This window comes from Zonotrichia albicollis, chromosome 4, assembly GCF_047830755.1.
Source record: "Zonotrichia albicollis isolate bZonAlb1 chromosome 4, bZonAlb1.hap1, whole genome shotgun sequence".
NCBI classification, from domain to species: Eukaryota; Metazoa; Chordata; class Aves; order Passeriformes; family Passerellidae; genus Zonotrichia; species Zonotrichia albicollis.
The window spans coordinates 19572236-19599804 of NC_133822.1; the positions used below are offsets into that span (position 1 = coordinate 19572236).

Below are 27569 nucleotides of genomic sequence, written 5' to 3' on the forward strand. Positions count from 1 at the left end.
TGTAGTAATTAACTCTTGGTTCAGTCCCAAGGAAACAGAGGCAAAGCTTCTGTTGGTTTCAGATGTGCATGATCAAGTCTTATTTGATAATACACCCACTTAACCATGTGTTACACTGCAATGAAAGATCTCTCATAATTTAATGTGCTGTTGTGTTATCATATTGATACTAAGTTTTTCTGAACTCTCAAGTGCAGAAGTTTTCTTTATCTTCCAAATTTTATAAGGTTGAGCAAGAGAAGACACAAAGATACTTTCAGTTATTTGCCAAAAATGGATTTCTGTAAGAACTTCTTGAATTGTATACACTAGAAATGAAGGGTAGAAAGTAAGGTTCTTCATGTGGGATGAATCATCACTGATTTAAGAGTGATGATGTTTCCTGAGAGGCTCATTAAAAATGTTTGTAGCGTTTAGTTTCATGCAAGATAGACACCAGGAACTTGCCAGGTGGCATACTGCCACACTGGATGGCTATAATGTTGTATTTCTTCTGCGTACAATTCTTATCAGTAAGAAGTTTCCAGAATAAACAGGATGATTAGCTTTATGGTGCTCAGTTCTTTAGGATATTGAGACTTCTTGGAGGGGCATCTGCTGCTTAAAATATCAAAAATAATGGACAAAAGCAAACATGTATTTAATTTTATATCAAAATGTAGAGAACATGAAAACCGCTATATATTAACTGTCTATTTATTCTATATGAAGTGAAATAGTCTGAACTTTTCTTCTGATAAAACTAATTACAGGGTTCAGAAATTACTCAAGACTGCAGACTGAAGCTGTACCAATTTTATGTGAGACATCACTGTAATTGCAGCAGTGAAGTGCCTGCAAATTTGTGTTGCTTAGTAACATTAAGGACAAAGTTATGGGGATGGAGTCCTCCTTTTACTGGCTTCTCTGTTGGAATGTCATTCACAACTTGCATATCACTATTTTAGCTCACTATTTTGTGAGTCCTGTGTTCTTGGAGCTTGTGCCTATGAAGACCCACCTCAGGGAGTGATTTTGTGCAGTGAGGAGCTAAAACTTCAAGGTGATTCCTAAGTCAAGTGTATCCATAAATCTTTGCAGACTCCAGACATGGTGTAATTAGGCTAAACTTAGTTACAACCATGGTGCAATGGAATGGATTTTTAGTAATTTTCTAGTAATTATTTTTTCCATATTTGTATTTTTTTAATTACTTCCTTTCATCTTTATATTTTTTTGGGTGAAGGATATTCCTCTTCTTGCTTTTATGCAAAAAGAGCTACATTTTGCATAGCAGGATGAATCCTTTACTTGGAGGTCAAGTACAGCTGGCAGGGTTTTCAAGTCATCTCAAGAAAAGTCAGGGCTATATATAAAGTGTTGAGTAATAAGTGATATATTGTATGATCACCTAAATTTGTCTGCAAAGAAAGTGATGGGTTTTGCTGCATTTGAAACCTTAATCTGTGACCTGGTGTAAGTACTGAATTCAGTAAGTTGCTTTTTTCCATTCTGCTGTGTTTGGGATGAATTGTTGGACACACACTGGACCTGGGGATAGAAAACCCTCTGTTCTGGTGTAAGGCATGATGAAATTGTGTCCTGACTCCTATGAATGTGATACCTACATTTTGGGACTGCCTTGGCCAAGTCAGTGGTATAGCTACATTTCTTCGGCCTGGTGCTTGATGTGTTAACACAAAATTTGAATTAACTGTAGTTAACAGTGCCTGGTGGACTTGGTTTAGTCCAGGATATTTTTATGAGGGTTGAACAAGCTTTTCCAAGAGCTAATGGGAGTGGTTGAGGATGGTGAGAGGTGTTTAGGATATGCTCCATCTTCCAGACAGTGTGATGGTCTCTGTAGTGTGCTTTGCATTTCCTGTCCACCGTGAATTTAAGTAAAGACACACTTGGCTGTGCCTGCTTTGCCAGCATTTTTGAGATTTGGTATAAAATAATTCAGGGTTGCTTATTTTTTACTTTGCAGATTCAGATTCTCGTTTGGACCAGATGCTAACTAAGTGCTTATCTGTCACATAACAGGTAGCCTGTGCTGTAATTCTCTGTATTAACAGAGAATAATGATGGGCTTCTAACTCCTTTGCTAAGTTTGCTTCTATATGAATCTACAGTTTAAAGCATATCTCATGTGAAAAGAAAGGTGGTGTGGTGTTTATTTTTTTTAATTGCCACTTAATCTTCTCAATACACTTTTAGGCTGCAAAGTGAGGAAGTAGGGCAAAAGCAGTTACCAGACTTGCATCCCTATTTATTTAGGATTGCTTGATATTGGTCCCTGGATGGGCCCTTCACTTAAGAACTGGATTTGATGATTTTTTTTGTACCTTTCAATTCAGATTATTCTGTGTTATTACTGGATTTGTCTGTTGGTTGTGGTTTGTGTTTTGGAGATTTTTTTTAAAGTCTGTACAAACTGTGTGCTATTTGAAATTCTGTTACAATATATTGAGAGTTTTGGCAAGTTTTTAGGATGCCTGTAGTGGATGGAATAATGTACAAGAATTCACACTCCAGGGTGCCTGGCTAGTAAAATTGTGTCACTTCAGTTACCAGGAAATCTCCTAACTTGTTTGGATTAAACATTCTCTTCTGGGAGGAAGGACAGCTGAAAAATGCTCACTGGGCAGAAATAAAAGTCAGAATCTTCTTGACCCAGCTGTGTTGTAGAAGTGTAACACTGAAGGTGTTCAGATCTGCTTTATACTGAAGTTTGAGAGGAACAGTGCAGACACCAATGTTTCTGATTTCAGTTGCTTTATTTCTCTGCTCTCATTTTAACCATGTATTAATATACTTGGCTGGTGTGTACTTACAGTCTCTCTTTTCTGCATCAGATGTGGCAAATTAATTTCAAATTATGTCTTATTGGAGTAGAAGCAAAGAAAGCAATTAAGTAGCTCAGACAAAAAAAAAAGTTTAACCAAATAGGTACACAGGAACACAATTCCACTTATTTTTAGGTATCAATACCAAAATGAAAAGCATGTCAGGATAAAAACAGGGGCAAAAATTTTCATATGAAAACATTTCTTAGTGGGAGAGGTACTCTGGCTAAAGGGACTATAAAAGGGTGTGGTTTCCAAGAAGTCTTGGGTTAATAGCATCTGATGGTTCTGTAAAAAAGCAAAATAATTTTTGCAAACACATTTAGGAAAGTTTACATTAGCGGGAAATATAATAAAGAAAAGGAAAATAACATTCTGCAGATTCTTTTAAGGTGGTAAGAGACTGTTCTTTCCTTCTTTATTCTTCCACAGGAGGCTGTTTCTGTGCTGCCTTTGCCAATTCTCTGTCAGTCCAAGGTCATTCACCTCTGTGATAAACAACTGTCTGACAGAATCTGTCAAATGCTTTTATTGCTTATGAAGCCATTCTGTTTGGAATGCTGCACCACAGAAGCTGCAGTAAGACATTGTCAGCTTTCCTAGCACTGCATTTTAATTTCATTTAATGGTGCTTTAATGAATTGCAGTATCTCTTAGCCTAGGCAGGGGCTTGAGTTGAAGGCTGCACCAGCTGATCAGAAATCCATCACTCAGTGCCTGAAGTGCAGGAGTGTCTTTATTGGCCAAGTGGTTTGAGGCGTTGAGTGCTCTCAGATGTGGGGAGGAGATGGCAGGGCTGAGCAGGCTGCAGGGAGGTTGGTGTGTTTTCCCTGTGTCAACAAAACTTTCAAACCCGGGAAATTAGATGAGGTGTCTGAGCTGTCATCCATAATACACATGAAACACTTAACAGGATCTCGGAGGTGTTTTATGTATGATCACATGATTTCTGTGTCCTGAGCCTTCAGAAGAGCTACAAGAGCTGCTGTTTGTCAATGGGGATACTGTGTCCTCTCTCTGAATTACTCCTGGCCACAAAATTCAGTCAAAAGAGAAACCGTTTGTAAGTATTCTCTTTAGCTTGAAAGAAATAATGTTTATTATCCTCACCGAAGTCCCAGTTAATTCTACAGGCCACAAATAGTAGTGGGATACCAGATATAAATCAGCTTATGTGGTATGTACATAACAAAACTCATGCCATTTTCCTTTTAGGCCTATGCACTTTCTTGTTCTGTAAGACAGCCCTCTGAGGGTCTTCCTTGGGGGGTAATTCTTCTGTGAAACTCTTTGTGCTGGGTATGGGGTTTTCTATTTTTCTTTTTATTTTTTTGTCAGACCTACCCAAACACCTTTCATTTCACAGGTGTGGTCAATGCTGGCAATAAAACAAGGGAGAGTCTGGGTTCTCTTGTGCATTGTGTCAGCACAGTCATCTCTAGGATCACTCAAACTGATCTGATTAAGAGGTATTTAATTAGCCTGCAGGATCATATTTCATGTTAAGTGCCATTTTAGAAAAGTTCTTGAAATTGACATTCTTTACTTCTGCATGTTTTCTGCTGGTTAAATTAAGTATTGGAAGGAGTGATGTGGACCCCAAATAAAGACAAATTAATTTCCACGTGTGCTCCTTCATACCAGTTTACATTATCACATATTTTCCAGTATTTGAGTCATTACTTGGAGACCAGCAGACACAGGAAAGAACAGAGTTGTCTGAAGTTGAGTTGTTTAACAACTTATTTTTAAACAGCATTACCTCATGTTTTAGTTCTGTCTCTAGTCTCAGTGCTAACACTTAGGGATTAGTTTGATTTGTGAGAATAACTTGCTGGTAAAACACCCCATGGAAGTTGTCTTAGCTAACAGAATTACGTATAGAAAAAAACTTTTCCTTCAATTTGTATTGCATACATCAGGCCTTAGAAAAACATGTCTGATATGTAGGGAGAATGATTTTTTTATTGGTTAGCCCTGGTTATCTGGGGACCTCAACTGTCTGAAGGAAAGATGGGGTTTCTACCACTAATAATAGTTTGCACATCTCAGGTTCTTGCAGACGAAATAGAAGTATTCACATTCTAGTCTGATAATATAAACAAGAAATTAATGTGAAGATTTAAAGCCTTGAGGTTTTGAGCGATGACTGAGCGCTACAGAACACTCTACTCTTTTTCCAGACTTCTATTAGACTTTTCTAACCTTAATACTGGTATCACAGTGAGAGAACATAAATCCCTGTCTCTGCAGTATCCTCTCACTGCATATGGGACAACAAACAACACCTTTGTCAACACATTGACTGCTGGAAATATCTTCTTCATTACTACTACTGCTTGTATTATTCAGAGTTCTTGTAATTCCTCCTTGAGAATGCCTCACCTACCAAAGTGGTTATTGTTCACAATAGTTATAGTCTTAGGACTTGGAGAACAGGCTAAGCTGTGCTCACAAGAACAACAATGAGACTTTTTCTATTAATTTCAACTGAATTGCATGTGGGAATAATTAACACATAGGCTGGATTTAAAAAGCTGCCCAGTTATTACAGGTTTTTTTTTTGTGGAAGGTGATAAAGAGCTGGGCTGACAGGAACACCTACAATACTCTAGAAGTATGTCATAAATTCAAAATTAGTTTTACCAAGTCCTGTAATTTCATACATGACTTAATTGTTTTGGGGTTTTTTTGTAGTTGTACATGGAAAATCTGATGCTGAAAGTTAAATGGGAGTTTTCATTTGGTTTGCTGCAAAAATATTCTCACATTAGGAACAGCAAAGAAGGCAAGTAACAGATCAGTAGTTGTCTAGGATGTTGTTTTTCATCTCACTTCTGTTTTCTAAATATTGGCAATCTTGTTCTCTCCGTGTTCCCAGAATTTATTGTGATGGATTTGTAGTGATGCTTACCAGAATCACATACTGAAATGACAATTAACATAAAGGATAATGTAGGAACTTTAAAAGCTGTGTCTAGTCTCCACCAATAACCAAGCCTGGGAAACCCTAAGCATTTCAGACTTTTGGCAATCTCAATTGTAATAATTGTACTGTCAGTCAGGAACTCAGCCTTGGCTGGAAGTACAGAACACATAGCTACTGACAGAGACTTTGAAATCTAAAGTTGATTTTTTTTTTATTTTTCTTTCAGTTTGTTGTGGTTTTGCCTGTAAAAAAACCTCTCACCTGTAAAAGGTGAGAGTCATTTTTTGTTAAAAAAAAAAGTAGTATTTTTGTCTGACATCCTTCAGATTTGTATAGGATTGCTTTCTTTCTTGAGATGGATGGGGACGAATGGCTAACTTCCAGACCTAAGTCACAATGGGTAATGTAGAACTCTTTGGATCTCTTTGAAATAAGAACAAATTGTATTCAATGTTTACTGTACTGGAAAAAGCATATGTTCCTTTTGTTGTAAAATGTTTTTGAGCACACCAGGAATTCTGCACATGGAGTTAAAACCAGTTCATTGTGGCAGTGGTCTGGTTCTTCATCTGTGCATCATCTAATTTTTATTTTTTCTCCAAGCATAGTAGATATGGCTCAAATTCAGACTGCCAGGTCCTAGAGCTATCAGTGGCCAGTGCTTCACAGGGCCATGAGGGCTTCAAAAGAACACCAGAACTGTGTTTGTGTATTTTACTTGCAGCTTGTGTTTTGAGCTTGTTTTGTTATAGATGTAAGCAGGTGTATATAGTACTTCGGAAAAGTAAATACTTGCTGTTGATGCGGTGTTTGTGGTGAAAGAATCCCAGGCAGCTCCGAGGGCAGCAGAGCCCTGAGGAGCAGCAGAGCCAAGATGTCAGGGTTTGCAGCTCTCCTTGGCCTGGCTCAGCAGCGCACATTAAACGCTGCCCATGCCTGTGGATGGCAGGACGCTGCTTTCCCTCCTCGGGACGGCAGATGGGACACGCACTGCCCGGCCACAACGGCAGAGCCCGCGGGGCCGCAGCGCCTGCGCTCCCTCCTCGGGCACCGTTTCAGGGCGCCGGGGCCCGGCCACACCGGCTGAGCCCGCGGGGCCGCAGCGCCTGCCCTCCGCTCCTCAGGCACCGCTTCAGGGCACCGTAGCCCAGCCAAGCCCGGCCTCCCGCCGCTACCTGCGGGCCCGATCCCGCCTCCCGGCCCGGGGCGGGGCCCAAGGAAGTGACTTCAGCCGGCGGCGGCGGTGGAGCGGCTCGGCGGGGCTGAGCGCGGAGCATGGCAGCGGTGGCGGCGCGGGCGCTGCTGGCGGCGGGCAGGGCGGGCGCGGGCGGGCGGCGGGGCCGCGTCCTGCCCGCCGCGGGCGCCGCTCCGCTCTGCACCGTGGCCCCGCAGCAGCAGCAGCAGCCGTCGCCCGACATGAAGAGCTACCTGTGGTCGCGCTACAAGGAGGCCAAGAGGGTCACCAAGGGTGAGCGGCGCCCCCTCAGTGGGCCGGAGCGGAGCCGTGGTGGCGGCTGGGAGTGGAGCAAGGGCGAAGCCTGTGGGGGAGCGGGAAGAGTCAGGGGGCCGGGGAGCGGCTCCGGCTGCCGTGGTGTGCCCAGGGCCGGGGCGGCAGCGAGGGGAGAGCCTCCCCCGGTGGGTCCTGGGGCCAGACACCGAGAACACGGGCTGTGAGGGTGGCAGTCCCTTCATCCTCCCCTCGGAGGGAGCGCGGAGCCCCTCTCGCCATCGCCGGTGCGGGGCCGCGGCTCTCGGAGCGCCTTTGGGCCAGGGAAAGTGGCAGGTTTTGGGGGTGTGTTGAGTGTAGAAAAGCAAATGTAGAAAGAAAATCGAGGAGTTGGTCATCTCATTGATGGCTGTTATATATATACACAACGTAACTTTTCTGGAATAGATTGCTTATCCAAAAAGTTAAAATACTGTGAAGTTTTGGGTGACTCTTTTAATTTTGCATACGGTTCCATCAACGCGCTGTGCGAGGCATTATAAAATGCTCGCAGTACATACCTGACCCTGGGGAGCCCTAGTCAAAACCCAGACAGGCAAAAAGCTAAAGGAAAAAGCAAGCGAAATGCTCGCCCTTGCTCTGATGGGAAGAGAATTACCAAGATAGTGCTTGCTTGGAAATGTTGTCTTTTCTGAGAGCTGAAAGAAAAAGAGGCAGCGTGTTCTATAATGCCATGGGGAAGAGCATGTCTTGTAGTGGCAATGCTTTAGCTTGCATGTTTTGTGTATAAAGAAAGAAATTGTGTTTTCCTGCATTTAAGAGTCTTGAATGTGAGCTGGGACTTCACAGCACTGTGTGCAAGCAAAGCATTTGTCAATGCAGAATAGCGTCAGTATTTCAGAAGTGAAATTAAAAGTCATGCTAGCGATCATGAGAGGTCTGTGGGCTTTGGAGGGTGAGATAAGGGATAGGAAGAGGGGAAGTGTGTTTTATTTTGAATCTATTTTTTCTTTTCCTGTTTTTGGAATTAACTTTCTCTTGTTCTAAACCACACCCAAATAATACTTAGGAGCCTGAGGTAGGGTAACGTTGTGAGAAAATAAGTTGGTCAATGGGTGTGAGCTGGCGAAAGATGAGGCAACTGCTTCTAGAATATTTCAGGCTATTATATTACAGCTAAGTCACCCAATAGCTTCAAGTATATGATATTTCAGTTATGGTGTTGAGGTGACAAAGCTAGAAGGCTCTCCTGTTTTTTTGACCCAAGGTTTATAGGATTTGTGATACCGTCTGCTGGCCAGAATGTCTAATAGCTGCCAACTGTTCATACTGCTTGTTTTCAGACAGCCACCAGTCAGGCTAGTTTGCAGCTTAAGTCTCTTTTTATCTATATATAGCTCCATAAATATCTTTATTTTTAAAACAAGCGTTGACTCACCAAGCTGCACAATTGACATTTGAAAAAATACTTTATAATACAGAGACGGGTGTAGATTTTGGAAGTTGATTAAAAACCGTGCTAATGACTTTAAGTTAATTGAATGCTTCATGTCCCTTTCTATAGAGGAATAGGAATATAGTAGGAATATTTGCCTTAATTGTAGCATGTCAGATTGTATTTGATTTGATTGCTGGGCTGTGTTTGAAGTTTGGAATTAAACTCAGTGAATTTGCTCCTTTCCCTCTCTTAAAAATTAAAAGACTTGGGTGTCTGCATCTGAAGTACCTGCCTTGTTGGGATGTTTTCAATGGTGGAGCATGTAGGGATCTGTCCTCAGAGCTGAGGGTTTGGAGAGAAGCTTGGTCAATTTCTTTTAAACCTATATGGAAAGTAACCAGACAAAGCATATTCCCTTTAAACTCACTTTTCCAAGCCCAGATTTAAGATAAATGTTCCCCATTTTTTACCACTGGTAGGGAAGTCTGGAGTATAAAGACAGTATATGAGGAAGGAAAACATGCTAATGTTTTATGCTGCCAGGAGAGTAGTGTTTAACCTCCTAATGTTGCTCTTTCAAGTTTTGTAAACAAGAAATATAAACACTCTCAATGTTTAGTACGAACATTGGTGTTGGTCCTAAAGTTACTTATTATATCATGGTTTTAATTCACAGTCAGTATGCTTTTTCAATCAAATATCAACGGAAACATACCCTTAAAATGGAAGTGTTTGCACAAACACTGTGTGTTTGTGTAGAAAATAAGCAGAATTTGTTTGGTTTTCTGATTCTCTAGGAGGTTAATAAGCATAACAATGTGTATGTAATAGTTATGTACACAGTCACATATAGTTTATTCATGTGAGCTGAAATTGATTAATATGATAATCTTGAAATGGTGCAGCAAAAATTAAAGCAATATCAAATTAGAACGATGTCAGTTCTGCTTCAGGGGCAGGAGGTGGACCAAGTAATGGGAGCAGAAGACAAGGCTCCTAGACTAGTAGTAATGATAATATTCTTCAACTCCAAATTCACATTCAAAAACAATAATAAATGTGTTAATGGAGTTAGCAAAAATTATGTCTGGTGTTCTGTGATAAGCAAGATGCTAAAATGCATCTTCTCTTCAAACTTGGACTGCAGAGAAAAGCTTACTTGGAGTAAAACCTATGGATCTCCAAGACAAGTTAGGGACAGCGTGTTCAATAGCATCATATTGTTAACAACTAGTTGTTTATTGTGAATTAATTTGGTAGTTTCCATCATCATTTATCTATATTTAGCAATTGCTAATGGATTTCTATGTCTTTATTTAAATAAAGATACAAGGCTGGTATAACTTTTTTTCCTCTCCCCTGTTCACAGAGTTGGTTCCTTCAATTATGAGTAACATGCTGAACCCAGATGCTATTTTTTCAAACAATGAAATGAGCCTGTCAGACATTGAAATTTATGGGTTTGATTATGACTACACCTTGGTCTTTTATTCTAAACATCTGCACACGCTCATATTCAATGCTGCTCGAGATCTTCTTATTAACGAGCACCGGGTAAGTAAAATTAATGGAATAACAATACACTTATGAATAAAGGGTATAATAAATGATTTTTGACTGAGAGGCATGAGTCATCTTTTCATGCCTCAGTCCCAGCTTGTCTCCCTTATAGCACATTTTGTACAACAGCTCCATATTCACAACAGAAGCCCTGTTTTAGTCTCAGCTGCACTTCTGAGCAGAGAACAGTCTGTTAAGGAATACAGTTATATTTGTCTTATCTTTTCATGTGAGTGTGCAGTTTGTTGTTTCTTCCTGATTGTCATTTATTGGAGTCATATTAATAAATAGGAACCTTAAAAGTTCCCATTACTGTGCTTGATCCCTTGCTGTGAGTGCAGTGATTAATTTCCCTGAGAAATATTTTTAGCTGGACTTCACAGCAGGGCTTTGATTGCACTGAGGGCTCTGTGTGTACCTGGCATTTTGGCTGCCTTGGCTGGAGGGGCAGCGTGTGCAGTGACCAGGGCCCAGATACAGGGAAGTGTTCAGGACAGGGCACTGCCCTCCTGCCTCTCCAAGCAGTGGCCACTTGACATCCAGGCAGTTTGGAGCTGCATCTTGTCTAGTTTGGGGATGGGAAAAGCTCCCATGTGTCAGGAACTGGAGAAGGAGATGGCAGGTTGGGGAAAACGAAGGTATTCCTGGTATAAAGACTGAAAAAAATCTGTGGACTAAAAGAAGCAAAATTCCTTTCCTGCAAGTCCTACAGTTTAAAGCAAAGACAGAAAGTCCATGGAGTATGTTAATAAAGCTGCCTGTGTATTTTTATACAACCTAAATCTGAATGCGTGGTGTTATTCCACTTTCATATTTGAATCTAAAGGTTAGGAGCTATTTATAAACACCTATAAATATCCTTGGAGGAGCAAACAAAACTTCATGGGTGCTACAAACACACACAGCTTTATCCCCCTGCAATTTTGGCATGTGGTTGATAGCAGTTTCTGTGGGATGTGTAAATATACTTTATTAAAGCTACGTGGTTCATGGGAAAAACCCATGTTACTGTAGGAGTCAAGATCAATTCTTGTAGACAAAAATTCTAATGGTGTTCTGCCTTTATTATTTGAATGGATTTGGGTAGTAATAGCTTTACAGTTTGTCTTGGTTAAAATCTCTTGAGTTCTACTAAACAAAGGTGATGAGAAGTTTGAGACAGGTTATTGGAATCATCTTCTTTTGGAATTTATCTGCTTATACTGTTAATATATTTTTTTGCCTTTACCATTAGAAAAAGTATCAATTATGACTGTCACAGTCAGCCCAAAAGATGGCCAATTTTGCTCATGGCAGTGGGAGGTAATGCAGGAAAAATTGCAAAAGGCAGTGTAGGAAGCAAGGAATTGTCCAAGAGAATAAACAGCAATTTAATCCTAATCACAGAGGTGGCAGCAGGTGTTCTATGTAAGCTCTTGTTCCTGGGTTCATTTCTTTCCTGATGCACAGGCCCTTATGCCTTTTTATCAGTACTGCTGCTTCAGTCCAGTTGTATTTTTCCCTACCCAAAGTGGGGTAAGCAAATAATATCATTTCTTTGTTTGGTTTGCAAGGAGGCCTTGATTTGTAAGCTAGGGTAAACTCATGTGTACTGGCATGTGTCTGAAAAGACAACTTTCTAGTAGAATAAATTAAAGCAGCAAGTCAAGCATGCAGAAATTTGATAAAGTCAGAAATCAGTTTCATTGTAAATGCTTGGTGTGGTTGCTTTGGGGCACGTGCAGTGCATGGGAGTTTTTAGTTGATCAGTTCTGTATTGTTCCCTGATGATTTCCCTTGTGTCTCTGCTTTATGTTCCCTGACCAAACCTGTGCCTCTTCCAGGCTGTCTGTAGGCTTTTGATGCTGTTCTTCATTCAGATCAGTAGCCTGCCCCACGTTTTCTGGAAGTGCATGATAGGACGGTTTCCTTTAACTGTAGGTGCCTGTACTCAGTACAAATGCAATCCACAGCAGTTGCTGAGCAAGTCTTCTTCAGCAAGATAAGAACTTTGGGGGAAATGACAGTTTATTTCTTATAAAGTAGCTAGAGGCTCTGTTGAAGCTGCCTAATGCACTTTTCCCCCTGAAGGCTTGCAAATTATCCATATATGAATGGAGACTGTTGTAGAGAGGGTGAAAAACAATGTCAGATTCTAAGGCTGCTGTAGCCTGGGGGAGGAGAAGGAAGGATTGCCTTTCAATGTTTTAATCAAAGAAATTATAGTTTTCTCAGGCCTTGTTGAAGCTACTGAAGTATTTCACCCCTTAAAAGCAGGCGAACAAAACCCTTAACCCAAGACATGTACCTGACATTTCTTTTTGTGGCAACCTGTGTTTAAGCAGGACAAAATTACAGTTGTCTGATAATGTGCTTGTACTGAAAAGTGTTAGATTAAAGCTCACACCATATAATGGGGTGAGCTACCTACACTATATATAAAGAACCTGAGGGAAGAGTATATGACAGACATTCAGTTAATGCACATCTCTAAAATTAATTTTTTTTAAATGTATGAAGAATGCATTAATAATATATTAAATTAACTTTTTGAACAAGAAGCTGATGTTCAAAGGTAATCACTACAGATCACTACCTGGATGTCCAACTTTAGATGCCAGGATGACCTCATATTTAAAACAATGATCTTGGATTTTGGAAAAATGTTTGACTTGTCTTGCAGGCATATGTTCCTGCAAATCTCACCAGCATATGAAAAATACTCCTAAATGAAAAATGCTCCTAAATGAGCAAATGAGAAGCATAGAAAACTCGGACTTTTAAAATTCTTCAGAAACAATTTTTTATTGTTTTCATTATGGTTTTAAAATCAAATCATTGCTCTCTTTTCTTAGTATCCTGCAGAAATAAGAAAATATGATTATGATCCCAATTTTGCCATCAGAGGGCTTCACTATGATGTGCACCGGGTATGTACAAATAACTTTGTGATGCATTATGTAGTGCTGAGAACTTAGCCAAAAAAATAGAGAGCTTTTAAGCCTTTCAACTTTTCATTCTGCATTGATGTGTAAGGATTTTGTTTCATGTTTTTCTCTTTAATAGCAATCTTTATTCTTTATTATTACTATTATTGTTATTACTGTTATTATTATTAACATAATCAATAAGAATTAAAATATTTTTTGAAATGGCCCTTAAGTAAAACATGTTTTGGGCATTTTGTCTTTAGGGTGGGTGAGGAAAGACAACTTAGGGTGCAACAGGATAAAACTAGATAAAAGTAGCATTGATGAAGGTATTTTGGAAGCTGCGAAGGAAGTTGCAAGGAGAGTGCTTGGGTGTTCTTGAGGCAGAAGGGTTGTAGATAAAATTGCTTTGACTTTTGTAATTTCATGTCAAATAGTTGAAGTGATAATTTTTTTTTTTTTATTTGCAAGGCATTATTAATGAAGATCGATGCTTTTCACTACATTCAGCTGGGAACAGTTTACAGGTGGGTAAAGTTAATTTTTTCTTTCTAATAACAATGTGTGCTTTTACTTTTTGTTTCGTTTAACCCCATTTATTAGTGTACAGCTTGGATTCTTACCAGGACCCGTGCCCTGATGCCCACAGCCATGAATGAGCTGGTGGCCTTGCTGCAAGGCGTTTTCTTTGCATCTCTGTGTGTACACACAGATGTGTACACATCCAGTGCCTGCTCCAGCCCAGCTGATTGCCCAGATCAGCCCTGGCAGAATTGGCAAGCTGGTTGGTCACATAGTGCTGACTCACTTTGTTTCCGGCTGTTAAATTGTGCTGAAAGACATCTAAAAATACCCTGATGACTTCTCTGCTCTTGCTTTCTATGTAAATAATTATCACAGGGTACCTGATAGCGTGACTTTGGTGTGGTTGTGGAGACACTTGAGAGGTCCTGCTGTGTTTGCATAGAGCTTTTAAGTTTGGACACATCAACCAATTCAAACTTGCACCACACTTGGTACCAGACTTTTAATTAGACAAGAAGCCAGGCCACCCTTCTTAAAGTCATTGAACAAAAAGACTTTTAGCCAGGTTTATTTGTTGCACTCCTAGTTGTGTTCCCCCACCCACCATGAGGACAGAACACCCAAATTTGGGTCCAGAAGGGGATGTGACCTGGAAATGATGGTTTGCATCAAACTTCATGCTGTTTCTTCAAACACCTGTACAGGGATGAGGGCAGGAAAAAAAGAGGCTGAAGGCCATGAGGGCTGATGTCAGGATGATGTGTTATGGTTATACAGCTGCACTGTGAGCTGTGTCAGGACTGTGAGACTTGTGGTGAAAATAATTTACAGCTTTGCCTAGGCAGCCATCTCTCCACTGTGGCTTTCACATTGTCCTCTGTTGATTTGTGCTTAAGTATCTGCTGATGCACAAGTGTTTTCTCTAGCAGTATTCAAATAGCACTTGGCATAGCTGTCTGCAGACCAGAAGGTGCCTCCTCAATTCTGGAATCTGGTTTATATTTTGGTTGCATTTCTTTGTGCTTGCTGCTGTGGAGGGGTGATGCTGAACACTATATGTTACAAACCCCAAGTATTATCTGCCCTGTTGGTGCACAAGACTGACTTGGATGCTGGAGTTCTGCCAGCAGCAGCTCAGAGTTGTGTCCCAGTTGGTGTGTGGAGACAGAACTGCAGGGAAAGAGCTGGTTAATGTAGGATTCTGCCACCACAGGAGCCCTGAGGAAGTTCATGTATCATGCCCTTCCACTGCAAAGCTGGTGTGGACTCTGAGCACTGAAAGCACTAAGCTTGTGAAATAATTTATTTTTATTTTAATGCTGGAAATTCTTCTTGGTCAGACCAAGAAAGGGAGCCATTGAAATAATTGTGTATTTTACAAGGCTGCAAAACATCATTAAGTAGGTTTGGAAGAAGGAGTCCAGCTGATCTGGTTTGCATTAGTGGGTTTTTTTAATCCTGAGTAAAATAGCAACACTTTTTGGCCTCTGGTGAGGATGCTTGAATGCCTGCAGTCTTTTAGATGCTTTAATGCAAGATGCTTGATGCTGTAAACATTCAAAACCAAACTAAAGCCTGTACTCTCTTAATTGTTGATAAACTCTGGGGAAATGCTATCCCCTTCCTCCCCATTTGTTGTTTTATTTGAATGTTTTAATTGTCAACCATCCTTCAAGTAGTTTTAAATTTTGGGAAACTAAACTGTTCATACATTTAAAAAGAAATTCTTATTTAGTTAAAGGTTGTGTATATTTTTCACTTCCTTAAATCTTCAAGGTCATGCTGCACAATAATCTGATTTAAGCACTATCATATCATCAGTGCCGTATAAAAGAAAAGGCAACTTGAGGAATTACTTTGTGTTAAGAAACTGGAAGTTCTAACCACTTCTTAAAAATCCCCTTGAGGCATAGCCTTAATGGACACTTATAAGCTCTTTTCCCATAAGAAAGTAGAAAGGACTTAAAATTGGAATGTGTTTTGTGTGCATGAGCCTGTTAAAGTGTTACTTGTTTGGTAAGGAAAGGTGCTGTTTTAACTTAAAAACAAAAATGTTCCTGTGATATTATTAGGCTTTTAATAAGATCCAGATCTAAGTGTTAATCTGTCAGGGTTTGGTGATTACTTGAAAATTTTAATCTGACTTTTGAACTAAAGTATTTTTGTTTTCCAGAGGCCTCAGTGTTGTCCCAGATGAAGAAGTCATTGCAATGTATGATGGTTCCCATGTCCCTTTAGAGCAAATGAGTGACTTTTATGGAAAGGTAAAACCTTAAATGGATCTTTAAATTGAGTGAGTTATTTTGGCATGAGGGTGGTGGTGTTTAAATTTTGTTCTCATTATATAAGTAGCAGTTATATTTTCTCAATGTATCATTGACTTTAGTGGTATATGTCAAGTTTGCCATCTAAAGTGACAAATTACTTTTCTCTGTCTTGCTTGCTGTATTTTTTCTCTGACTGTTCCCTTACCAAGTCATACAGACAGAGTGTTGGAACACAAAAAATCAAGTGACTTGTTCAGTGTTGTGCACAGATTCTGATAAAGGCTGGCAAATGAACCCTATCTGGTTCATGTACTTCTTTTTTTCCTGGTGGTCTGATGGCTTAGCTGCTACAGCAGCAAGTAAATGTATGGAGGCAACTCCTGCATGCAACCTGGCAGAGTCAAAGAGGATTTGACAAAAGATAAGTAGTGAAAGATGAAACTTCCATGTTGAATCCTGAACTTTGCCAATAAAGTTGATTTTTTCCTCTGATGGGTTGCTTCCCCTTTCCCAAATGAAGGGTGAAGCTGACTTTTTGCTAAAAAGCCAAGTTTATTTCACCCCTTTTAATGTCCAGATGTTAATTTCATGTTGACATGAAAATCCCTTCTTTGTGATGTGGAGCATTTTATTGTTCTTGTACGTGTTCTTATTTTAAGGAGCTGAAATTAGAATCCCTGAATCTAGTCTCTGCGGCAGTTGTGAATATCACTCTGGCATTCCCAGTGGGATGCCTTTGCAGAAGTGCAGACTTCTAGTGAAGGCCTTCTCTTGGCTTTTAGCTGAGCATTGTCTTGTTTTTATGAATTAATGATTTGGATTTATTTGAAGAATTAATCACAACACTTTTGTTGGAGATAACTTTATTGAAGGTCTTAGTTGAAAAACAGTCTTTAGCCCTGTGAAGAGGGATGGCAAAAGCTGAATATCTGCTACTAAGCTGAAGTGTTTATACTGAACAAATGAAAGTGTTCTAATCTAGGAAATGCCTGACTTTGTTTTTTCTTTCCTTTTCTTCTTATTACTGTAGAGCTCCCAAGGAAATACAATGAAGCAATTCATGGATATATTTTCCTTGCCAGAAATGACACTCCTTTCTTGTGTGAATGAATATTTTCTGAAAAACAACATAGACTATGAACCTGTTCATCTGTACAAAGATGTCAAGGTAGATGTCAAGCTTTGAAGATTTGGATAAACTTATATATTTGTGTCTTTTCTGTGAGCACTTGAGGAAGCTTTCACCTCTTTCACCTGCTGTGCTAGTTTCCATGAAATATCTCACTTTAGGTTTAGTATGGAGTAATTATGGATATACAGCCATAAAAATGTAAGTAAAATGAAGGTAGAGTTTGGAAGAGAATAGACTGCAATTGGTTTGAAAGCTGACATTCTAGGACTTTTGCTCTTTTTGTGGGTTTGAGGGGTGAATAGGAGAAGTGAAGAAGATCTTGTAAGGTGATAGAAGTTCTTTTGATTGTTGTTGAACATATCTTTTTTCTCACCATCAGGGAATTACTAGGTTATGGGGTAGTGTAAGAGGCTATGGGGAATTCCAGTTTGGAGCTTTCATTTTGGCTAGTGTACAATCATTTGCTATCTCATACTTTTGAACTATCTCTTTTCCCTATGACCTCTCTTCCTCTTCCAGATAAGCTCTAGTCCTAGTCTAGAGTAATTTGACCCTCCTGATTCCTCAGCATGTGTCCTGCAGAGGAGATAATCTCATGTCATGTTATGTAACATAGAGAAGGACAATTCTTGTGGTTCCTCTGAGGCATGTAGAGAAATTTCTGTGCTATTCAGCATTACAAGCATTTTGGAAACCCTCTAGTGGTATTTTTTGAGGATTTGAGGCCGTACCCTGAGTAAGCAGCAAAATGGCATTACCACTGTTCTGAACAAAGCTGTCTGGTGCAGAGCTGGCTCAGGAGAGCTGTTAAATGCCTCCAGAGTGCCTTATAAATACTTTGTTCTAACATTTAACTTCTTTCATCTGTTCATAAATTTCTTATGTAAATAATCAGAGCATTTGTGAGTGATTGTAATCTAAAATGTGTCAGATGTACAACTTTTTTTTTTGTAAGGGGAAAGGAATGTGTTCTGCTCCAAAGGTCACTGGAAATCTGTGATGACTCTGCTTCTGCAGAGGGCTTTCACTTCACCCTTTCACAGTTATGTAAAAGAGCCCCTCTGCAATATAATTTTATACTTCACAAAATTATGAAGTTTATTTCTCAGAAGAGAAGCTTAGCCTTTGTCTAGTGGTGACATCATATATATATATATATATATATATATATATAATTATTTTGAACATGACATCTCTGTAAAATTGGAAGTGTTGGGAAATGAGTTGTTTTAAAGACAAATTACTATTGCTATTTAGTGAACATTTGAAAAGATGAAGTTCTTCACTGCTCATTGCTTTCCTCACAGGATTCAATCAGGGATGTTCATATCAAAGGAATAATGTACAGAGCAATTGAAGCAGATATTGGTAAGTACTGATGGTATAATCTATTAAGGCTTTTTTTACTGATAGTGTATGATTTTTCTGTCTTCCATATTTAAAGGTTACAAATTCTAAACTTTTAAAGTTTGAAAGACTTATTCTCACTTGTCAAAGATGTGTTTTAAGTATAACCTTGGTTGAATGCATTCAGTTTTTCACAAGAGTTTTCTCAATTAATGCTGTCTTTTCCCCGATCCTCACAGAGAAATATATCTGCTATGCTGAACAAACTCGTGCAGTGTTAGCAAAGCTGGCTGATCATGGCAAGAAGATGTTTCTCATCACAAACAGTCCCAGCAGCTTTGTGTATGTGAGCAGTTGTTTGCTGTTTAACTATGCATTTGTAAAGGATGGGGAAGAAAATAATTCATTTTATTGCACAGGCAACTTCACTTTGCTACAGTTAATTGTTAATATTCCTGTGTTCTTTTTAGAGACAAAGGCATGAAGTTCATCGTTGGCAAGGACTGGAGGGATCTCTTTGATGTGGTCATTGTCCAGGCTGAAAAACCAAACTTTTTCAATGATAAGCGAAGGTGGGTGTTTAGTCAGGAAAGAATAATTCAAGCAGCTCTTCCATATAAGGCTATAGAGTGTGTTAGGAAATATTTTCCTTTGGCTGCAATGTAAAATAAAATCATATTTGAAATCCTGGGTAAAGTCATTACAAAATGCAGCAACATCCAATGCTGAAGTCTAAGTATTTACACTTTTTTGGCTAAGATAGTTGTAGGGGCTGTCACAGGTGTACTGGAATGACTTAGAGCATTTTAAACTTACTTGCATGTTGTTGAAATGTGCTTCTTTCCTTATAAGCCTGAGAAGTCTTGATGCCTTTCACATCAGACCCTTATCTGGAAATGTCTTCCATTGCTTCTGGGTTTGGTTTTTTTTTCCTTCACACATGATATTTAAAAGACATCTGGCTGGCTGACAGACTGGAATATTTGGACTAGTTATGATTAAGTAAACACATCTCTAATGTGTATGCCCTTGAAAAAGACCTGTTCCTCTATGTGTGCTTATGATTTGAAAGTGAGATAGAGGGAGATGGGATTATTTTCCCTTTACTTTTTGCATTTAATTTTTAAAATTTTTTTGCTATATGTCTTGGCCCCAGTCCTGTGCTCTCTCATCTTCAGTTGTCCAGGTGTGCAAACTGAGGGATTGGGCAAGAGTTTTACACATCTATTTTTCTGTGTTCTCTCCTCCTTAGTTGCAGACAACTGATGCTGTTTCTTCCCTTCTGCCTGGGGTCCCTGCCTTACTTCGCAGCAGTTGTTCTCAAAATTTGTTTATAAATGTCATAAGTATACTGGAAAGTTACATTGCTTTTCACTGGTTGAAGTGGAAGTTTTGGAGTTTTGCTTTTTCTCTTACAAAATTCAGATGCTAGAGATTTTTTTTTCCTTTTGAGAGAGGAATATTTTTAGTACTAATGCTTTAATTGCCTAAGAAGTGTCAGGGTTCCTACAGCAACATAACAATTGCATGTCTATCCTAGACCATTTCGGAAGGTGACTGAAAGGGGAGTCTTGCTCTGGGACAAAATTCACAAGCTGCAGAAAGGCCAGATTTACAAACAGGTATGCTTTCAACAGACTCTCTATGTTGAAATTTCATACCTATTTCCTAGAATCTCAAGCTTCTTTGGATATAAAGGTTTCTAAAATGCGGATGCATTCTTTAAGAGAGTTATTTAATGTCTGAAGTTGTACCGATTCATTGTTGGTATTGTATGTCATTGTCTCTTGAGGTGCTGCTATCACTGAAATCACCTGTAAAATTTGGGATTCATAGTGTATAAATTGAGGACAAGATTTGTGCTGTGAAATGTTTTTAGTGTTGTACTAAGTTCCTTTTTCATGCTTGTGAGGGTGCAAGTCACATGCTTCTACAATGTCCATGTCATTATTTCTGCAGGGTAACTTGTATGAATTTTTGAAGCTTACTGGCTGGAGAGGCTCTAAGGTTCTCTACTTTGGTGACCACATATACAGTGACTTGGCAGTAAGTAGTTTGCTTTCCCAAAATCAGAGAAAAAACTAACAGAGGCTTTCTGTTAGTTTTGCTCTCTTCCTCTGCAGTTATTCAATGTAGCACACTTTCATTTGATATTTTAAAATACAACAAAATTTGATTGTTAAGCCATATTGCCTTTTTTTTTTTTTCCAACAAGTAACCTTGCTGCTGTAAAATGCCAACCATATTTTCCACCTGACTTGTAGCATTTAAGTTGTTTACTAACTGCGGTCAGGAATGTGTGAGGTTGTATTTCTGATCCAGATACTGATTATGTCAGATGTGCTAGAGAGTAAACACAGATTTCCAAATGTACAGGATATGCCTGACTTGGATGACAGCTGAATGAACTTCTGTTTTGAATGCAGGAGTCAATCTTCCTGTGACTAATTATGAATGTTCTCCCCAAGATCTTGCTCTGATTTGTATCCCCCCTCTCCAGGCTTTTTTTTTTTTTGTCACCTTATGAACAAATGCTTTGTTAATTGTTACCTTAGGGTAAGTGACCACCACTGGGCTCTTTGGTGGTTGATTCCTTTTGAATGCTTGGATGTGACTTTTCCACTCCAAACTTTTGTAAGATGTTTCAACAGCAGCAGATGTTAAAATTTTTTCCTCAATCTGCTTTTAAAAAGAACAGTAACATTGGTCTGCTCCACTCTGCCACAGTGGTGAGGAGACCACAAGTGGCTGCTGCCTTGTGTTGTACCTGTCAGGAGCAGCTTGAGGAGCTGGGGCTGCTGTCAGCTGGGTGTGAGGATAACCAGCACAAACCCAGCACAAAGTTCCTCCAGGTACTGCTGGCAGCAGCAGAGCTCTCATCTACAGAGGCATTTCCTGCTGTTTGTTTTAAACCTAATGAATTAGTGTTTATTTGCAAGTACTTGTGTGTTTTTCATCTCTCTCCCTTCAAAAATGTAGGATTTGATGCTTAAGCTGAAATTAAATTCTATTGTCCATTGGCACAGTTCAGTCCCACTGTTTCATACTTCTGTTTGTACATAAAAAAACAATTAAATTGGTGCTGCTTTGGGATAAACAGTAGTCAGATTCTTTTTTTTTTAAGTAGTTCTTCTTAAGACTAATATCTGTATTTTGTAATTCCTGGTAAACAGGACTTGACCCTGAAGCACGGCTGGCGCACTGGAGCGATTATTCCAGAGTTACGATCGGAGATTAAAATCATGAACACAGAGAAGTACATTCAAACCATGACCTGGCTGCAAACCTTGACAGGATTATTGGAACACATGCAGGTTTGTGCTCTCTGTGTGTGTAATCAGCTCTGGGAGAGCCAGAGGGATCCAGCCAAGTTTCTAAATGCTGGACGTTGATGTTTGCAAATGCTTTCAGTCTCCCTGAAGAGTTGGACTGGAAATAAATGTAATTATTCGTGTGGTTAGTTAATAGGAGCTTTCACAACATCTTGTCCTCTTTCTCCACTGGTCAGCCTGGATCAATTCCTGACTTTGGCTGTTTAAAATTCACCTGGATAAGTTCTGTGTACTGATTTCTGAATTATTTCTCATGTCCTGTTGGCTGATAAGGATTTATTAATAGAAAGGTTTATTTATAGAGTTATCTTTAGTTACAGGTTATCCATACTTTACATTTCAGGTTCACCGTGATCCTGATTCCCAAATGATTCTAGAAGAATGGAAGAAGGAAAGAAAGGAAATGAGGTAAGACACAGAGAATGAAGAATTTGCAATATGCTTTGGTAGCTAAGGGTTCTATGCAATATCTTCCACAGGTTTCTTTGCAATTTCTTTCCATCCCTGATTTATAGTCTCTGGCAGTTACACATATTATAAAATAATTCTAGCAATATTCTGCCTGTCTCTTGTGCAGCTCTTCTCCCTTCTGACACTTTGTACATATGGACCCTTTTGCCTGTTCCCTGTCTTTAGAACAGGTGTAACTTTTCTGTGTGAAAAGGTAACATCCCCTCAAATCCCTTTCCCTCTCACTTTGATTCTTCTGTTCCTCTCTGTGTTCAGCTGTCACTGTTGATTACACAGCTTCTGCACAAATAAAAACTGTGTTTCTTTTCCAAGGCTTAGGTCACTTTACCAGGAATTTTACATGATTTCTGCAGATTTTTCATAATACATCTTAGAATACGTAGAAATTGAGCTCTGCTCTTGCTTAGATTTAGCAGGGATTTATCACAAAGTTAGGTAATAAGGCTAGAACTCCTAATAATCTATTATTATGAAGGAGAAATCCCTAAATGCAGGGGGTGTGAAGTGCACAGTTTTCAAGGCCACAGTTGTGATTTCTAGACCTGGGCTGTATATGTGCAAGAGGGGAAAAACTTCTGTAGCACATTTTATTGTTTTGAAGAACAGTGGCAAGAGAATAATGTATAGAACAGGTTTTAGGATCTGCTTGCTTCAGGTTATGGCTGCCAGCTGGTGAAGAGATGTGTGCAGGTCTGTTCACTTCTCTGTCTTTGTTTTCTCTTTCTGGGGGACAGGGAGATGAACAGGAACTTCTTCAATTCACACTTTGGAAGCATATTCAGAACGGATGAGAATCCAACTTACTTCCTGAGACGTCTCTCTAGGTTTGCAGATATCTACATGGCATCACTGAGCTGTCTCTTGAACTATGAACCTGATTACACCTTTTATCCAAGAAGGACTCCTTTGCAGCATGAACTTCCTGGCTGGTCAGACCAGCTGTGCACTGGTACATTCAGAATACCTTTCCTACAAGAGACAGTTCAGATCAAATAAACTCTTGGTGGCTCTTCTTTAAAATGGACAAATATCTTTGGTTTTCTTGAATGTACCTGTACTTTATTTAAGCCACTTAAATCTGTTACCTTAGTTTATATGTATTTCATACTTATTCTCATAAGCTTTGGTTTTTTCCTCTCCTGCTCAGACATGTGAAAACTCCTCTTACACACAGAAGAGATGGACTGCCAAACTAGTGGTAGGCCAGGAGGGAGAGGACTGCTGCTGTTCTGAGGTGGTTGTTTTAGCTTGTTCATTGAAAACTTAGATCTGCAGCCTTGTGGTTTACCAAGAAATACCAGGACTCTCTCTTCTGCCCCTTTTCAGCACTCCAGCTGGAGCCTGCAGTGAATTGTGGCATGGAAGAGCTTCAATGCAGTGTTAGTAATTCAGTGATACAGGTTAGTAACCAGCTTAGGGTGAGGCTGAGAAGGACGGTCACACTTTTTACCTTTCCCTGCTGCTACAGACGGAGCCTTAGCTGTGAGGGGCCCAGGGCTGAGTGCCCTGGCTCTGCTGCACTGGGCTTAGGCTCCTGGGCTCTCTCTCTCTCTCTCTCTCTCTCCTGTCTGTGCAGTTTCTGTTCTTGCCATGTCTGTGCTTGGCTGCAGGTGGACCTGAGCCTAAAATGGAAACTTGCAGTAGCTTGGGCTGCTTCAGCTTCCTTCTCTTAACTTTTAGGTACCTTTTTTTTTGAGTTTCAGAACACTTCAAGTATCCACTCTCCAATAAGAATAGTTTCAAGAGGTTTTGCATTTCAAAGTGCACACAGATCTCTCTATCAAGCTTTAGTTTGATCCTAAATGCTGCTTTTAAAGATTTTAAACAGTGTCTTATTCCAGTGGTATGCAATGTGGCTTTGCTGTTCCCTAGGAGAGAATGTATTTCATATAGCCTTCATAATAGACTTGTAGAGTCAAAAGTAAACACGCACAATGGGAAAAGAACTTAGAGGAAGAATTAAGAAATGAGAAACCCAGAGTTTTCTGATGACATGGTTTTAGCTCAAGCCCTGAAAGCTAAATTAGGAGTGGTACACATTTTGAATAAAGAAAAATAGTTTTGGTATAGATTAGAAGTTTTATTGAATTACTGATATTGAAGGTAATGCATGAACATGAACTCTGGGTAGCATATGTGTTTCAAAGATTTGAGCTGAAAAATGTCTATTTTGCACAAGGAAAACATCTGTTGATGTATTTCCTCAAAGAGGCACTTTATAGAACTGCTATATAGTTGTTTTTAAATAAGAATTATTTCCTTTCTCTGAATCCAAAGGAAATGTTTGTTTTTTAAAGTGGTGCTTCCCACCCCAGCCACTTTAGAAGGCATAATATAATTAGTAATTTCAAATTTTAATTAATAAAGGCTTGGTTTTTAAAAGCATGTGATTAACAAAACATACAGCATTTGGTATTCATTTTGGGATATCACTTGCTTTCTATCATGATTGCAGGCAAACAAACTTTTGTTGACCAAAAGTTTTCTGGTTTGGTTTGTTTGTTTGTTTTTTAACCTGTCTGTATGTGCAAGTACCTGGATTGAATTTCATATACAGTATATTTCATGTTTTTAAAAGCATGTTTGCAAAGTAAAGAATGTACTGTAATTTAGCCTGCACAATTTTGTAAGTAGTTTTCCTGTATGCTTGAAATCAGTACGAAGTTCTCAGAGGTGGTTTAGATTTTATGATTTTCTTATACTCCTATTTCAAACTTGACAGAAGTGTGTGATTTATAAACCCCTATGTTTAAACAGATGAATATACTTGAAATGAGTAAGTTGATCTGACTGTCCTGATGGTTTTGCTGGAATAAAAAGGTAACGTTGCAGGAAGTTAGTTTGACTGCAGCTCATCAGGAGTTGACTTGGTGGGGCTGTACAAGAAATATTTAGCATACCTGATAATGAAATATGAAGATAGAAATATCCTGATTTGCCTTCAGTTCTTTATCGTAATGCTCAGCTTTGACTGAACTTGGTGTTATGTGTGTGGAGCACTTCTCATGCTCCAGAGATTTCAATGCACTCTTTAAAAAAAAAGACACACCCAAACCACTGTACATTCATCCTGTGTTAATCAGGGGCAGTTTAATTGACTTAGATGGTTATATTATACACATAATGCATGTTTTGTTCCAAGATTTTCGTCTCTCACCCTTCCTTTCTCTTAAGTTAGAAATCAAACTCCTCTACCACGCAATGTTGCAACAGCCAGCTGAAGTAAAATACTGTTTATATTGCATGACTCGTTGAAATAAAAAATGTTGCATGAAAAAAGTTAATTATTGAAGGGTTATGTTTCTTTAAAATAACCCAACTATATATAAGTTTAAGTGAGAATATTCAAATGTATTATTTATTTTTCAGTGCTAAAGTGCTGCTTTGTACCTTTTAAAAATGTCTTGCATTTTTTTAATGATTTCACCTTGTCACTCTCTGCATTGCTCAATTTAACCTTATGCTACTGATTTCAAAGAGATTTTTAGGCATGTTTAATGGGCAGTGTCTCTGTACTAATTTTGGGAACATGGTTAATTTGAACACCAAAGCAAGAAAAAGTTTTTGTTCTGGTCTATCAAAAACACAGAGCTGAATAACCTGTCAGTAAAAAAGAGATTAATGAGTTGTGGAGCTTTTATTTTTTTGGTGATAAAAATATTTAATGATTATTACAAAAAATAAATGCTTGGACTTTATCTTCTGGTCTCTGTGAGCCTTAATATTTTGATTGACTGGGGAGAAGGGAGAAGGAAAGAACATGAGTTGTATTGATTGCAAAATTCTGTGGGGAAATCTCTCCTAGATGTGTGTTCAAGTGTGTTTGGGTTCCAGATTTTCTAGTCTGTGAAAACTAGCAGACCTGTGTAGGGGGATGAAGGGAGAAGTTGAGGAAATTGACTGTATGTTTGTTTCATCCAGATGAATTTGTGTTTACATGTTACATTTCCTTCCTTGCCCTTTATAGCTGCATCAGCAACACTGGATTTGCCCCCTGCCTTGTTCTGAGGGAATTCCTCCCTGAGCTTCCCTCCTGCCCCCAAAGACTGGGAGGATGTCACTGCTGCCAGAAAGAAAACCTTTATTTTCTTGCTGTTTTGTGGGGTTTTTTTTTCATGTTCTCATTATGATACTTAATATTTTGATGGACAGAGGTGACACTGAATCAAACTCAAGTTTGATCTGCCTCTAATGGTGTGTGGTGGCAGTGGCAGCTGTTGCTGCTGTGCTTGGTAAAAAGAGTGTGTGAAGAACCTTCAGGCCTGAAGAACTGAATATAGACATTACATGGCCAGGGGATGTTCATCCTCACAGTCCACTTTGCACAAAAATGGTTCATTTGGACATATTCACTGTCATCCAGTGTCATTTGAAGTCCAGTTTAATTCAGCTGTCTTTGAAGTTGGCCTTGAGATGCAGCTTTTGACCACACCTTCAATTTTACTACAGGTGAGGCAGCCCAGTTTCAAGTAGGGGGGAGACAGGAAAGCCAGAAACTCAAATACTGGTTTTTTGAATTTATTTTCCTGTTCCAACTAGTCATCATCTGCATTTCTTACTGAAGCTGCCTCAATTACTGCTTCCCTTTGGACAGTGAGGTGACATGTAAAGCAAACAGCAAGCCAAGATTGAGGAAAGACAGAGAAGCTGGAGGAGGCAAGGGGGACAGTCAGGATGGCTGTGTTTCCTGCTGCTGACTATCTAACAGGAAAGTATACCAGCCAAAAAAATCCCCTCTGTTTAAAAATAGAAGTTTACCACATGTTCTGTTTCACACTTGCCTGTTCTAATTGTAACTGAGCCAAAATGAAAGCACAGGCCTGCAGTACTAGAAAATTTAGGATATTTGCCAAGTTAGCAGCCCTGTGTGCTTTGTGGCCATTTTAAAGTCTGTAAAGGAAAAGAAAAGCAGTTAAAAAGCAGGTGAATGAAAATCAGCTGCTTTTCCCAGAGAGGTGTCTGTTCTGGGTGGGTTAGTTGGGACTCAGTTTTGCTTTTGGCACTTATAGTTGGCACTGCTCAGATTCAGCCAACGCTTCCAAAATTGGTATTTCTGTGAGCTATATAGAAGGCATCTTAAAAATGTGCTCATTTGGGTTTTAATTTGTAACAAGATTTTATTCCCTGTAACGTAGGTGCTCTTTTTTTCACAGTAAGTGTAAATAAAAATGTTTATTAGATGACTAATGCCAAATTCACTTTCTAATTCTGATCATAAGGACCACTCATCGCAAGCTGTTGGTCATCTGAATCCTAAAAAATAGAATAAAAAGAAAATCAGACTTGAACACTCCATTAAGAAACAAAAGTAACATTTTGGCAAATTTGTCCATGCAGATGGCAGAGTTGGCACCTGCCATTTCTGCACCAAACAAGTCCTTTTA

The 27569-nt window shown here is 39.2% G+C and overlaps 2 protein-coding genes across 5 annotated transcripts in view; one reads left to right on the plus strand and one right to left on the minus strand.

Moving 5' to 3' along the window:
* Positions 1–6961: 6961 nt before the first annotated feature.
* On the plus strand, positions 6962–25883 carry NT5DC3 (5'-nucleotidase domain containing 3). The gene is made up of 14 exons (XM_005482719.4): positions 6962–7225; positions 10012–10196; positions 13037–13111; positions 13583–13638; positions 15810–15900; positions 16934–17071; positions 18343–18403; positions 18622–18724; positions 18853–18954; positions 19923–20004; positions 20342–20428; positions 21556–21696; positions 22058–22122; positions 22920–25883. The coding sequence occupies exons 1-14, from the start codon at positions 7033–7035 to the stop codon at positions 23179–23181; spliced, it is 1641 nt and encodes a 546-aa protein (XP_005482776.2). The 5' UTR covers positions 6962–7032; the 3' UTR covers positions 23182–25883.
* STAB2 (stabilin 2) overlaps positions 25223–27569 on the minus strand; it is an 83476-nt gene continuing 81129 nt past the window's right edge. For all 4 annotated transcript variants that reach the window (XM_074539015.1, XM_074539014.1, XM_026790886.2 and 1 more), the window contains one exon: positions 25223–27438. In XM_074539015.1, coding sequence (XP_074395116.1) covers positions 27388–27438 — 51 coding nt within the window. In that variant the 3' untranslated portion in view covers positions 25223–27387. The remainder of the gene's footprint in view (positions 27439–27569) is intronic.

What these genes read in the sequence shown, in the direction of transcription:
- NT5DC3 (XM_005482719.4), top strand. Translation starts at nt 7,033, where the DNA reads ATGGCAGCGGTGGCGGCGCGGGCGCTGCTGGCGGCGGGCAGGGCGGGC. An exon ending in CAGCTGGGAACAGTTTACAG is followed by an intron (nt 13,639 to 15,809) that starts GTGGGTAAAGTT and finishes TTTGTTTTCCAG; the next exon opens with AGGCCTCAGTGTTGTCCCAG. An exon ending in AAGGCCAGATTTACAAACAG is followed by an intron (nt 20,005 to 20,341) that starts GTATGCTTTCAA and finishes TTATTTCTGCAG; the next exon opens with GGTAACTTGTATGAATTTTT.